Source organism: Manduca sexta, unplaced genomic scaffold, assembly GCF_014839805.1.
Source record: "Manduca sexta isolate Smith_Timp_Sample1 unplaced genomic scaffold, JHU_Msex_v1.0 HiC_scaffold_2273, whole genome shotgun sequence".
NCBI lineage: Eukaryota > Metazoa > Arthropoda > Insecta > Lepidoptera > Sphingidae > Manduca > Manduca sexta.
Genome location: NW_023593221.1, coordinates 1 through 13,674, shown reverse-complemented (window position 1 = coordinate 13,674; position 13,674 = coordinate 1). Strand labels below are relative to the sequence as shown.

General features: G+C 37.6%; 1 protein-coding gene across 1 annotated transcript; it reads left to right on the top strand.

The window, feature by feature from the left end:
* The first annotated feature begins 465 nt into the window (after window positions 1-465).
* On the top strand, window positions 466-2,484 carry LOC119192034 (ras-related protein Rap1). Its single transcript, XM_037445884.1, has one exon. It carries the CDS (start codon window positions 633-635, stop codon window positions 1,188-1,190), a length of 558 nt encoding a protein of 185 aa, XP_037301781.1. The 5' UTR covers window positions 466-632; the 3' UTR covers window positions 1,191-2,484.
* The last annotated feature ends 11,190 nt before the right edge of the window (window positions 2,485-13,674 follow it).

Sequence of the window (13,674 nt, the reverse complement as noted above, 5' to 3'; positions counted from 1 at the left end):
ATGTACTTTCATAAAATATAACATTTATGTTTAATCCTGAAAACGAATTTACTATACATGAGTCAATTACAGCGCCATCTATTCATATTAGATGCAACTACATAAAATAATAGTTTTCACCGCTTTGTTTTGATACATCGTTGAAAATATTTTATTTTTGATTTACATGAATATTTATGTAATATATTAAATTGTACTCATGAAAATTTAATCTGAATAAAAATACATAAACATACAATATAAATTAACATGCCCCTTTGTGCAATAATGGGTGCAGGCTGCAATTAATTGAAACTAAATTAAATAATTTGTTTTATCCTCTAGGTCTGCGTAGTTGATTTATTTATTAGCGAGACGATTGTTTCAAAGTAGTTGATAACTGAGTTTTGCAAGTTATCAACGTGAATAAAATAATAATATTTTTTCTCTTATAATTTCTAGACTGCACAACCCGTTAAATTACACGCAATTGTGGCAACACTGTAACAGTGAGCCATCGCCCCGCTAACGGTGTCATGGCGGTTTGACTTGTTGAAGGTTTTTTTTTGCTTTAACTCAATAGTTAATGTGCTTTTTAGCAATTTGATCTTTGATTTCAAAAAGTAAAATTACGTGACACAAAATAGTTAATAATGCGCGAATACAAAATAGTCGTGCTAGGTAGCGGTGGCGTGGGAAAGTCTGCTCTGACAGTGCAATTCGTACAAGGCATCTTTGTCGAGAAATACGACCCCACCATCGAGGACAGCTATCGGAAACAGGTGGAAGTGGACGGGCAACAATGTATGCTCGAGATTCTGGACACGGCGGGCACAGAGCAGTTCACGGCGATGCGAGATCTGTACATGAAGAACGGGCAAGGTTTTGTGTTAGTGTATTCGATCACCGCACAATCTACGTTCAACGACCTGCAGGACTTGCGGGAGCAGATCCTGCGAGTGAAGGACAAGGATGATGTGCCGATGGTGCTGGTGGGCAACAAGACAGACCTGGAGGCGGAGCGCGTGGTCGGCAAGGAGCAGGGACAAAACCTGGCGCGCCACTTCAACTGCGCCTTCATGGAGACCTCCGCCAAGGCGAAAATACACGTGAACGATGTGTTCTATGACTTAGTGCGACAGATCAACAAAAAGTCCCCCAAGAAGGAAGAATCAAGGAAAAAAACTATCAAGTACTGTAAGATTCTGTAAGAGTTCCGCTGGTGCCAGCGAGTTCGACGCGTCGAGGTATAAAATATTTAATAATTTGTAAGACTTCTCGTACCCTGATTTGGCTCTTGACAGTACCCAAAGTTAACTAGATCAGATGATGAGCATAACTGCTTCAAAATACCTGTAGCGTTGAGTATGTGCATTTGTTGAGCTGTGTCATGAAGGAGTGCCGTACACAAGTGGAAAATCCACAGAGCTCTGCGTGATGTCCGAATTCCTCCCCACGTGCAAACACATATTTACTGATACTTTTTAGTCTATATTTTGATAGTTAGTATATATATGAGGATAGACTCAGAGTTTCTGTGCATGTTTCACTATAGAGAATTCCAATTGTATTGTGTGGATGCTGTAAGTTCAGAAGTTGTAAATGGTTATATAAGAAATTCCTTATTACTATAATGTATAACATTGTAAACCTTTGTTAGAGGTCATGAACAGTGTGGCCGTAGTGTTGTAATTGGGCACTATACATGCTTACTGCTAACATAGTATGATTATATGCAAGAGGTTACGTAGTCACAGCATACACTGTTCATGGATTCTCAAGTATTAATTTTTTCCATTTTGAGCAACAAAATTCTATAAATTAATGAATTTTGTTATAATTATAAAATACCAATGTTAGGTACAGACAGCTGCGTGTCAATTAGATTCAACAGGAAAATGACTATGGGGATTTTATTTACCATGAAATTATCCTTCAAGGGCACACAGTATGTAACGGAGCGGTGTGCCACACTGGGAGCTGTATTGTTCATAGGTCAATGTAATTTGCCAGTAATGTTATTTGCATTTAGCCCTCACTGTGTGGACCTAACATTATAAGTTTATTTTTAATTATAGTATTGATCTTATCATACTGATAAGGGTGAGATGTGAACTTCTGAACGGCCAGGGTGAAGTGGGTGGCGCGCAGGCTCCCTGGCCAGCTGGCCGGTGTACCGGTAGGCCTGAATCAGCGTAATGTTTAATAATTAAGGATACATTAAATTTTTTCAGATATATTATTGTCTTGTTATATAATTCAAATGTATTGAAGGGATGGTGATGACACTGTTTAGGACTCGGTGCCTCGAACAAACTAGTGAATGGTGAGTGCACAACTGAGTGATTAGTGCGGGCGTCGCGCGGCGGTGCGGCTGCGTGCCGTGCTGTGCCGTGCCGTGCCGAGCCGTGCCGTGCCGTGCCGTGCCGCGCCGCTCACACTCGGCGCACGCACGCGCACCGCTCGCGACCCTCCCCCCACCGTAACCCCTCGTAATATACAAAATTGAAAAATCTAAAAAAATTATCGTTATTGTAAATGAATTAAAGTTTTATGATTACTGGCTCATTCATATATAAATTACCAATCTATGTTTTGCCGCTAGAACTTTGTTAAACATAATAATTATATAGGTGTTCAAATATTGTTATGGGATTAGATGTTTCCTCCATTTGTCTTTTCTGTTTAATATTATGTAAGATTAACTGCACAAGGATATTGGTAAACTTTGATCTGAGTTGAATTATATTTTTATATATATTGTGCAAAACTAAGAACTTGTATATTTTTTATCTTTTCAATCAATAATCGTCATGTACACTAAATATTAATTTGATTTTTTTTTGCAAATTTATCAATAAAACCAATTTTAAAGATGATTGTTTTGGGGTATGCCTTGTCCCCCGCGCGGCCGGGCGGCCGTGCAGCGCTCCCCCATGTCAATTGAGGTCGCGGCGTGAGTCACGTCCAGCGCGGCGACCACTGACTCGCGCTCGTCCCCCGCCGACAATCAAATAAACATCAATTGCCGAGGAATTTTAATGGATTATAATTAATTGAAAGGCCCACACTCGGTCTACAACTATTTTATTGATCCAGTGTAAAAAACGTTACATAAGTGTCTTACATTTACATCGCTAAGTACTAAACAATTACAAAGGTAAAATAATGGCAGTGTGACGTGGCGGGCGTATGTCGACATTCTAGTAACATAAGAATTGACACAGTCCAATGGAAATGAACACAATACGCCTAGCTTAATACATACGTACGACAACTAGCATTGTAATCTATAATGCAAAACAGGATTGAGTTACGCGTACTAAATGTCTATGTGCACCCCATGATGTGAAACAAGGTCTAACACATAGATCGAGCTCACAATGGAGTGCCCAGGCTTGGAACAAAACGAACGGCGCTGTTGGGGAGTTGACAAGCCAGTGCCAGTGAGAGATCTACATACAATAGCACTCGGGACGACAGATAACGAACAATTTATTTGATTATTTTTTGGAAGCGTCTATCATGACGGTCTGGGCGTTTATCTAGCGAACGGGTCAAACGTTGCACTGTTGCCGGCAATATCGGTTATCGATACTTGCAACTCGCTATCGTTACAATTTGCTTTATGATAAATGTCCGAAATCCGATAAGGGCCCCGTTCATACGTAATTTACTTCGCTACGTGCCATTAAATGCGAAAACGTGCATTATATACCTACTTTCTATAAAATACATATTTCTCACTGCCTGTAATTTAATTTATTTATTTCCAATTAACTTTTGAAATTTGTAAACACACGCCATAAACTAATTTCGACATACAATGATTTTTACGAATGATCACATGATTACGTCATTTTAATACATCTTGCATTAATTGCACATTCGTAATACTGACAATTAGCCTTACATTGTTCTGAAAATACAATTAACATACATTTAAATTACATCAGAGGCGGTAAATGTGATACGTGCTGATAAACACATGTCGCGTTGCCACTCTTATTATCTGTTTGATATCTAAAATCTAGGAAATAGATCATGATCGTTAAAATCAAAAATTTGCGATACAAATTGCGAACTATCAAAAATATAATAGTAGTGGGAAGGCGAATGGACGCAGACTTTTCTTCCTGCCACCAGGTCTTCAGAGTATTGTAAAACAGACTCGAACCGTACGGCATACGGAATATTTTCACAAATCAACAAGATTCCAAAGTCCGTTTATCAATACTATTTCACACTAGATGGTCTCAGGCCGACAAGACCGCGTAAAACCATAACCTTAAAACTAACGACTAGTGATGACTAGATTTGCATAATCACTACATAAATCCACCATTCACACGATAAAAAAATCTGTTTTTAATATCAATGACGCATTTCTCGATGGTAAGCATAATCGTACTCAGCCTCCGGTGGTGAATCATCGTGGGCTGGATGTGGGAGGAAACGAACGTTTCTGGATATGGCCGTCTCCAAGAGCGTCCAATTTAGGTTATCGCATTGATAAATATGTGTTAATACATCTGTGAAGTGGTAGGCAGAAGTGATACTTCATAGTTTATTATTGCCTCGAGTAATTTTGAGTGAACACACTAATCAACTTAGTTATAATACTAATTTGACAGCCCTATTCTTTCCTAGGGATGTCCTACATAAGGGAAATACTACGGGGCCTACCTAGGTATCTTACTCTACTAGGGTTGTTAGTCTGAGTACTATATACTATACCTATGCGACGAACAAATCTAATAACTATAGTACTAGTACAATATACCGTAAACAAAGATTTCCTGTGATAGAACGTGACTGGGCCGGACTATACGCATTTGGATGCAAAGGGAATGGCTTTAGAGGTTCAACGAAACAGTTTTAAAATGATACGTAAACTTAAAAATATCTGTAAACAGTTATCGATTCTGAATTGCATTTACCGTTAAGTACTATAGTAAGTATAAGAAAAGTAAATCACTGGCCCGAGAAGAAACGATACTCCTACCTGCATGGTACTGCACTACTCTCATTACCATAAGAGATCAGATGTTAAGTCTACCAATGTCTAGGAATTACACCAGCTGTGATATCCTAAAGACACAACCATGCATACTGATGCTCGATGGTGGAAACTGCATTTATCTAGGTGGACTTTCGCAAAAGGATATTTAAGGATTTAATTTTTAAAAATTACAAATAATCAAGATCCACGAAAAGATGGCAGGAACAGTGTTTATCCAGGTGGTATTTCGCACACGGGAAATTAACGTGTTTAATTTCTATAATAATGCAAAAAAACGTCCACAAAATATAGTGTCAAATATTTTTAAAATTATGCTCTAACGTGATATATTATTTTACATTTGCCTTGACGCGTTATTTAGGATATATATTATTTTTCTAAAAAATATTTGTAAAGGAAAACTAAAAGTTTTAGAGATTACTGGAAGTATGACAAATTCCAGGAAACTGATATATGTGATTCACGATTTTAATATTCATTTGCCAACAACAATAAATGATTGGCTGATGATTCTAATCAAACAGCAGTATGACATGTCATATAATAAATGCCTTATAATAGGGTGAATATATAAGACGTAAAAATATAAACCAAATTAAAACACACAAATAACACACCCGAAAGTTTTAGATAACATTTAAAGATGTTTATCTGTAGGAAATTAATTTGAGTTCACCCCTTAAGTTCATTAACCTAACTATACAGCCAAATTTTTAAAAATATCGGCAAAATATGAACAAGACTAACTCAAACAAATATAGGATAAAAAACAGACATTCCAAAAATAATACTAGCGATAAGTCAACGCCCCAGATATTATGTCAGAACCGACACATTATTTAGGACAAACGAGAATTTAGTCCAAAACGAGTAAATGTTATCGCATTTCACTCAACTATTCCGTTTCTATCTTCACATTTAACTGCGTCTCTAATTAGTGTTTGAGGAATTATATAAAAGATTTTGTAATATCCTTTTCAATGAAATTGTATGCATGTACTGACATAAACTTCGATAAATTATACAAATTGCTGTATCAATACTGATAAGGAAATCAGCTTCTAATTCGTTGGTAATTGAGTCTAAATTTGCAAATTTCCATCGCTTAGTTCGCATACGCGTTAGAAACTAGAATATTTGATTCATTAACATGAGAAACAACGTGTTCCTAAGCTTCCGGTAGCTGACCTGTCGTGACTCATTGGTCAAGACGTTGACTCATGAGTCATGCTGTTTGATAACAAATCGGTCTAAAGATCAATTTTGCATCCATTATTTTTAGGAAGTAATTTTATTACTCACTTCCTCTTTGTGTATACTCGTAGGCGTCTCATCCATTTAGTCATAACATAAGCTCACGCCTATGTTCCGGGAGGGGTAGGCGGATATTAAGTCCGCCTGCGGTCCGTTTGTTTTATATTTACATACTAACCGTAGTAGGCGAGCGTATCGCAATAATAAACTCTATTTCCAATTTCGGACAACCCACGTGTTGCGAATTGTAAACACACTTCCTATGGAACGGCCTATCGAACACATAAATTTACCTTCTCAACTCAAACATGTCTAGCCCAATGATTAAAGTGACACTAAATACCGAAACGAGTTTTTAGCATACTGTGGTCCGAATTTAATGACACAAAATCTTCATAGAATGGAATATTGGATGTCTAACAAAATTTTGAACATTGCAGAGGCGCTAACTTACTTCAGTAGTTATATCTACAAATGTTTATAATAGAATGTTTTTCTCACCGCATTCATAGGAGATTAAATTTAACAAAAACTTCAAAATAAGAATGCATCTCTTTTTATAGAATTCAAAACCCTACCTGACATAAAGTTTTTTTCACCTGACCAATCCCTTTATAACACATATATTTAAATACATAAAATACCTACATTGTGTCAGAAAAGAGTTAACTGGAAATTGTCACCACAAATAACTTAGGCCCAGAACATACCCAATATTTTTTTTAAACTGACACGTTTGTTAACCTGATAAGGCCAAGCTTATACAAACACACCGGACTTTTGCGCAAGCGCTTCAGGTGCTCAAAACTCAGGGGCGTATCTAGCTCTGTATCAGCCGTATCAGTAATACGGGGCTCGCGACCCCTCTTGGCCCATACCTACATTAAACTAAGCGTGCGCCCAAAAGTTCGCACTGCCCTGAAAGGCTTCCAACAATAGATATAGGGCACCTCTATAGTAAGCTACGCTACTTGCTAAAGTCTTGAAAATTAAGCGACTTGAGGACAACCCACTAACGGGTTAGGTACCTCGGCTCGTGACGGTCATTGGGAGAGGACGAGACATCGACGATGAGAGCATGGACGCCGAGAGAGGGGTGCAAGAAAAGAAATCACAAAACACAAGTCCCTAACATCTGCAACAATGGGAAGTATCGACCACAGAGGTTTATTTATGATAAAGAATTTTCAAATACCCGCAAGATTTGAATTTGAAAAAAAAATCTTTATGATATTATGTCGGTAGTTCACTGCCGTACTAAGCTCAATAGAGATATCTTAAAAAATATCAAAATCTTCATTTTAATGTCACATTAAAGAAATACCCATCCAATGCACTTACCTAAATAACTATCTTGTATAGAACTTGTTAAAAAAACCATAAAAGAGTTTTTCTATCTCAGTTTTACATAAAAATCTATACTTACAAAACTTGGATTATATCGATAAGATTTCCTTGACATACCGCTTTTGCGCTTGACACGGCAGTATAGTGCGTAGGTGCACATACACCTCCCAAAAACTAATCTTGGCGACACTTAAGGATGAGGGACACAGTGAAGATGATTTAAGTATTTTAAACTATTTGTTATCGATAAGTGCTGAGAGCAATAATGCGGTAAGTAGGTAAGTGATAAAATCAAACATAATCTCAAGAGTATGGATTTGATAGTCTGAGTGTTGTAGTCTAAATATAACTTGTTACAAACATTTGGTACCAATAATCTATACATATAAAATAACTCCTATTCTGTCTGTCTGTATGTTATCCATTTTCTCAAAATCTACTTAACGGATTTTTATGAAAATTTGTATGGAGATAGTTTAAGAACTTGTGAAGGTTATAGGCTACTTTCTATCCCGGGAAAATATATAACGGGACTTTTATCCCGCAAAAAACTTTCAGGCGGACGAAGCCACGAGCAAAAGCGAGTCGGTAATAAATCTGATCAATATTTTGTCTGATACAAATTATTCAACCTATCAAAGCAACGAACGGGAATAAAAAATAATTATGTTTGGTAAAGGGAAAAATAAATTATAGCACACATTGTCTCATCTCTGCGTCACCTAAAGGTTGACTGTCAGAAAATGCCTCAGGCATTTAGTCCACCTATATACATATACTGTATATAAAGTTTAAATAAATATTAATTAATGACTAATCTGACTAGAGCTACATAGTCCTACCAAACTTCAAACCCAAGCCGAACCTGCACCGTACATGGACAATACAATATATACCAAACTGCAGGCTGATGCTGACCCGAGATTCGAACCCGGGACCTTAGAACAGTGTACATTTTACGCAACAACTACGCCACCGAGACAGTCCGAGATGGGAATACTAGTAAGAGATTCAAGCGAGTGACGACAAATCATTCCGAATTATGTCATAGAATTAAAATGGAAGAGCTATTCTAATAGTGCAAGTTATTTAAAATTTAAAAGTGATCTCATTTCCACTTCTCTGATAAAAATTACAATTTAAATAATTTGTTACATGTTGATACAAGACATTAACTCGTTTAAAGTTATTTGTACTACAAAGCAGGCGTGATAATGTAGTCACAAAAGACAAACATTTGCAGATGACACCAATATTTGTTCCAATATGAAACGTGCCATACTGTACACCATTATGAACAGCGACATAACCCAAAATAAATTAAAAACGGCATCAGAAACATGACGTCAGACGACAAATATTTATTTTTCTGTACATTCTGCAAATGACTAAACCGTATTTGTCACAACATAATCGAAGGAAAATCCACGCCGATGAGTTACATTGTTTATTATTATGACTCGGGTGTGATTAACTGCATTATGATAGATATCTATAATGAATCAAAGGCATTATAACCAATGAGTACTGTACACAAAAACATGACCTTCGTAGTTAGGGTAGGGTCAACATCGACGAAGACATGCCAGCAATTCCAAACGATTGACGATTAATTAACAATACCTATTTTAAAAAATGTATGCATACGTTAGTCATTTGCCGAATTCAGAAAAAATACAAATATTGGGTTATGTCACTTTACACACCCGTTGCAATATAAACGGTATTTATTTTGAAGACTCATAGCTGTCGTTGAGCGGCGGCAGGCTGTGTGCGAGTGTGCTGTCCAGCTTCCTGGCTTCATGCTCCAGGGTGTAGGAATCCAGCGCAGGGTCCTGGAATAAACATTAATTATTTACCATTCCATAAAAACAAACATTTTATTTGGTCAGTTATTATGTTTTTTTCTCTGTATCACCCAATTTTAACTGGTAGTGAATGCCTTTACATTGCTATGTGTGAAGGACAAAAATAAAATAAATAGTAACCGAGTTGTAAGGTTTATGAAACAAATGTTTTTGTAAAGGTGTATGTTCACGACTTATCACAAAAGGTAGGCACAGACGCTAATAATGCAGTACAAACAGTTAAAATTCCACGCAATAACTAAAATAATAGGTCGATCTGGAAATCTTTGGGGGAGGCCCATGTTCAGCAGTGGACATGCTGTGGCTGATGATGATGATGAATAACTAAAACTATTTATAATTTGAAACCTAAAAAAAATCGCTCGACCTGAGAATCGAACCCTAAACCATTCACAAAGCAACTTCTCAACAGTGACTATAAACAAAGAATACAACTATATTATCGTACTGAACATGCTTTGTATATACAAGCATTGTAATTGTTCGCGATAATGCGTTACTAAAATAGCACCGAGTAGATTATAACCATACTTAATGTTTTTACTTTCCTGTTTTCCGACAAAGTATATTTATCAGGATATTATTCAGGATGGTGAGCGCAGTGGGATAGCAAACAATACCTTGTAATTCATAGTGTTGGTGTTTCTACTGTTTATGGGCGGTCGTATCGCTTACCATCAGGCGAACGGCAAACTCGTCTCGTCTTACAAAGCAAAAAAAAAACCTACACTCAATATTCTTTTACTAGGAGCCATATTAATATATCAATCTCAACTTTGAGTCGGATATCAAGATTTAAGATAGACATTTAATGTATTAAACTATATAAACAAAGATTAAACTGTAACTTAAGGGCTTTTTCTCGGCTAAATCGGCGCTGTTTGATAAATAAAACTCAGCTGTCAAAATCTGTCACATTGAGATTTGAGATATCATTTGAACTGATATATTAATATCAGAACCCGATATGGCTTTAGGGTCGCCTCGTATCACTTCACGGGACGGAACACACTTGGCGAAAAGTTGATCTTGGTTGCACCTTTGCGTACCCCTTCGGGGATAAATGGGTGATGTGAGCGTGATATTAGTATAGGTTTATTATATTGCGACTATCTTAAGATGCTGATTTTAATTTAACAGCGTCTCAATAATATCGTTGTTTAGAGCGAGATTATGTTGCATTTATTGCGGCCCTAGTTTTAAACCACTATGAAATATAGAACCTAATGAAAAAATAATACCGCGTTTCCATTTTATTATTCCTAGCCCGAACAATATTGTGACAAGTCTCAATTAATGAATGCCTCAGTGGCGTAGTTGTATTACATACGCGGTACGGCGGCATTCTGAGGCCCTGGTTTTGAATCCCGGGTCGGGCAAAGTGTTATTTGGGTTTTTCTGCTCAGTATCAGCCCGGAGACTATAATTTGTACCCGATATGGCGATAGACTCGCCCCCTATCACAACATGGTAGGGAACACAATTGGCGAAAAGTGTGTGCCCTCGTTGCACCTTTGTATAGCCCTTCAGAGATAAATGCGTGATGTTGTGTGTGTGTGTGTGTGTGTGTGTGTGTGTGTGTGTGTGTGTCCCAATTAATTTGTTGCCAATATTTCACAAGAAATATTTATTTTCAGTATGTGTGTATTATTTAAGTGTAAAAGTACAGACGCGTACATTAGCACGAGGCTTGACGCACTGTGACGTCATTAGACAGGATAACGTTTTGTCACGTTTATTCCAGAACTGAATGAGGCAATTACAAGGAAATATTGCTTTAGTACTATGGACCTGTTTTTTCAACGTGCGTACGCGCAGATTGTTTTCCTTGACTGTAGAGATCTAACGGTTATGTTTTGAAAAATTGATAACACCAATAACTTATTTCATCACTTTGTATTATTCAGAATGAACATAAAATGCGAAGAGTAATATTTCGTGTCATTTAAATTGATGATTGTTGAGTAATTTTAAGTCGTGTAATTAAGGAACACAGATGACATTATTTCAAGATATTTTTTATTTGTAAATTGGCTTTAGTCGGAACTATAGTACTATCAGTCTCTTTACTCTCACTTCATGCGTGAGGTTAAGAATCAATCTAGGGTGATGAGCCAGGTGGCGTGGTACTACCTGCGCCACGGCGCGCAGCGAGTCGCCGAGCGCGGCGCGCAGGCGCTGCACGTCGCGCGCCGCGCGCCCGCCGAGCGCGACACGTACGCCTGCCGCCGCCGCAGCTCCGCCGACAGCTGGCTGCGGAGCTGCGCCGCCTGCGCACACCACGCACATCAAATTCTATACTTATATAAACATTTTCATACCTTTTAGGGGCAAACAGAGGTGTTTTCACCCATTTTTATGGGCCTATATAATAAGCAAGGCTATGTAAATTTTACATAATATTAATCTTAATAAATTTTGTGAAAATTATTCAACAAACTTGAATTTAAATTAAGGAAAAATAATCGAAATAAATATTCATGAATAAAACAATTCAATTATACAGTAGATCGATTTATAGTTTTACACCGCTCTAAGTGTTCAATTTTATTTAAAATTTATTCTTCCAATTATTAAGGTACCGTTATTCGATTTGACTGAAATCGATATTTTTATCGAGTTTTCTAACCAATTTCATCGATATAAATGATAATCGATATTTAATTAGTGTATGTGACGTCACCTGGTTCTCGAGCCGCATGATCTGCTGTCGGTGGCTGGCCTCCCTGGCCTCCAGCAGGCGCTCGGCCTGCAGCGCCGCCTGCCGGTAGTGCTCCACGTCCGAGCGGCTGTTGGGCGACGCGGACGACAACTCGCTCAGGTAGCGGCTGCGGGCCATCGCCAGCTCGGATTCCTTAAACAAAAACAAAAATATCACGTCTTTATCCCCGAAGGGTAGGTAGGGATGCAATCAGAGCACCCACTTTTTAATATGTGTGTTTTATCCCATTACCTGATAGGACACCATATCGAGTACAGATTGCACTCAGAGTTGATAGAGGGCAAAACACAATATCGCTACACCGACCCATTGTAACATGCATTATAACAATTATGCATTATATAAAGCATAACGTCATCGTGAATTTATTACAATTTACAAAAACTTCACAGTGAAAATTAATTACTACAACATCGAATATTAACCCTTGAATACCAACAAAAAATAGCAACATAGAAATTACTCCATTAGTTTCTCATAAAAGTTAATAAAATTTTATTTCCACCTCATGATTAACCCACTGGCATTTATCATGAACGCAACACATCAATGATATCGATATAACACCACCATCTATTGATAACATTTAAATACCTTATCAGCGAGCTCCTTCTCCAAGCGACGGATCTTCATTCTTAACTCTCTATTCTCCAACTCAAGTAGACTTAAATCAGTCCCAAACCCTTTGTCCCTGCATGGGATTTCCTTCTCTTTGTAACAATGGGTTGAAGAGTCCTTTGTGGAGTCGGGACCTAAAACAAAAGTATTTTAGCTTAGGAAGGTTCACGAGTAAATGAATTGAAAAGTGGTGAGATATTTTAGATATACTATCAGAGAGTTATATCTTCCATGATGATAAATGATTCCTATCTTTCTTCTTTTAATAAAATAACTTATAACCGACTTTAATAAACAATTCGACATCTAACTTCGTTGGCAGCGAAAATTAACTAATCAGAAAAAGTTCTTTTGACATGCTTGCAAATCCCTTTATTTTGATTGTCTTACCATTAACTAGTGATATTAGGGTGACTCTTCAAATCATCCAGTATAATATAATCTTACCTGAATCCAAATCCGAGTAATACACAGACTTGTCGGTCCTGTCATGACTCTTGCTCCTCAAGGCCGAGGGTCGCGTCCCAGTGATCCTGCGCTCAGGCCTCTATCTTCCGCATGGACTCCTGCAGCGCATCGTTCTTCGCCTTCAGTTCGGACCTCTCCCGCTGGAGGGCGTGAAGTTCTCTCTCAGCTCGCTGTCACTGCTCTCCTTACCGTCCCAGGTGGTCATGCGTAGCTGGGATTCCAGGCCTGATCTGGAAGATTTTACACAATCAGATAAATGGATCAGGTGCTAAATTTATCGATAAAATTTTATCGAATTTCACCTTTCAAAGAATAAGCGAATTCTTTTAACGGAAAATTAAGGAACTTAATAAGGTACTTCGAATATATTGCGGTGCCTTTTAGAAGTTGAAATT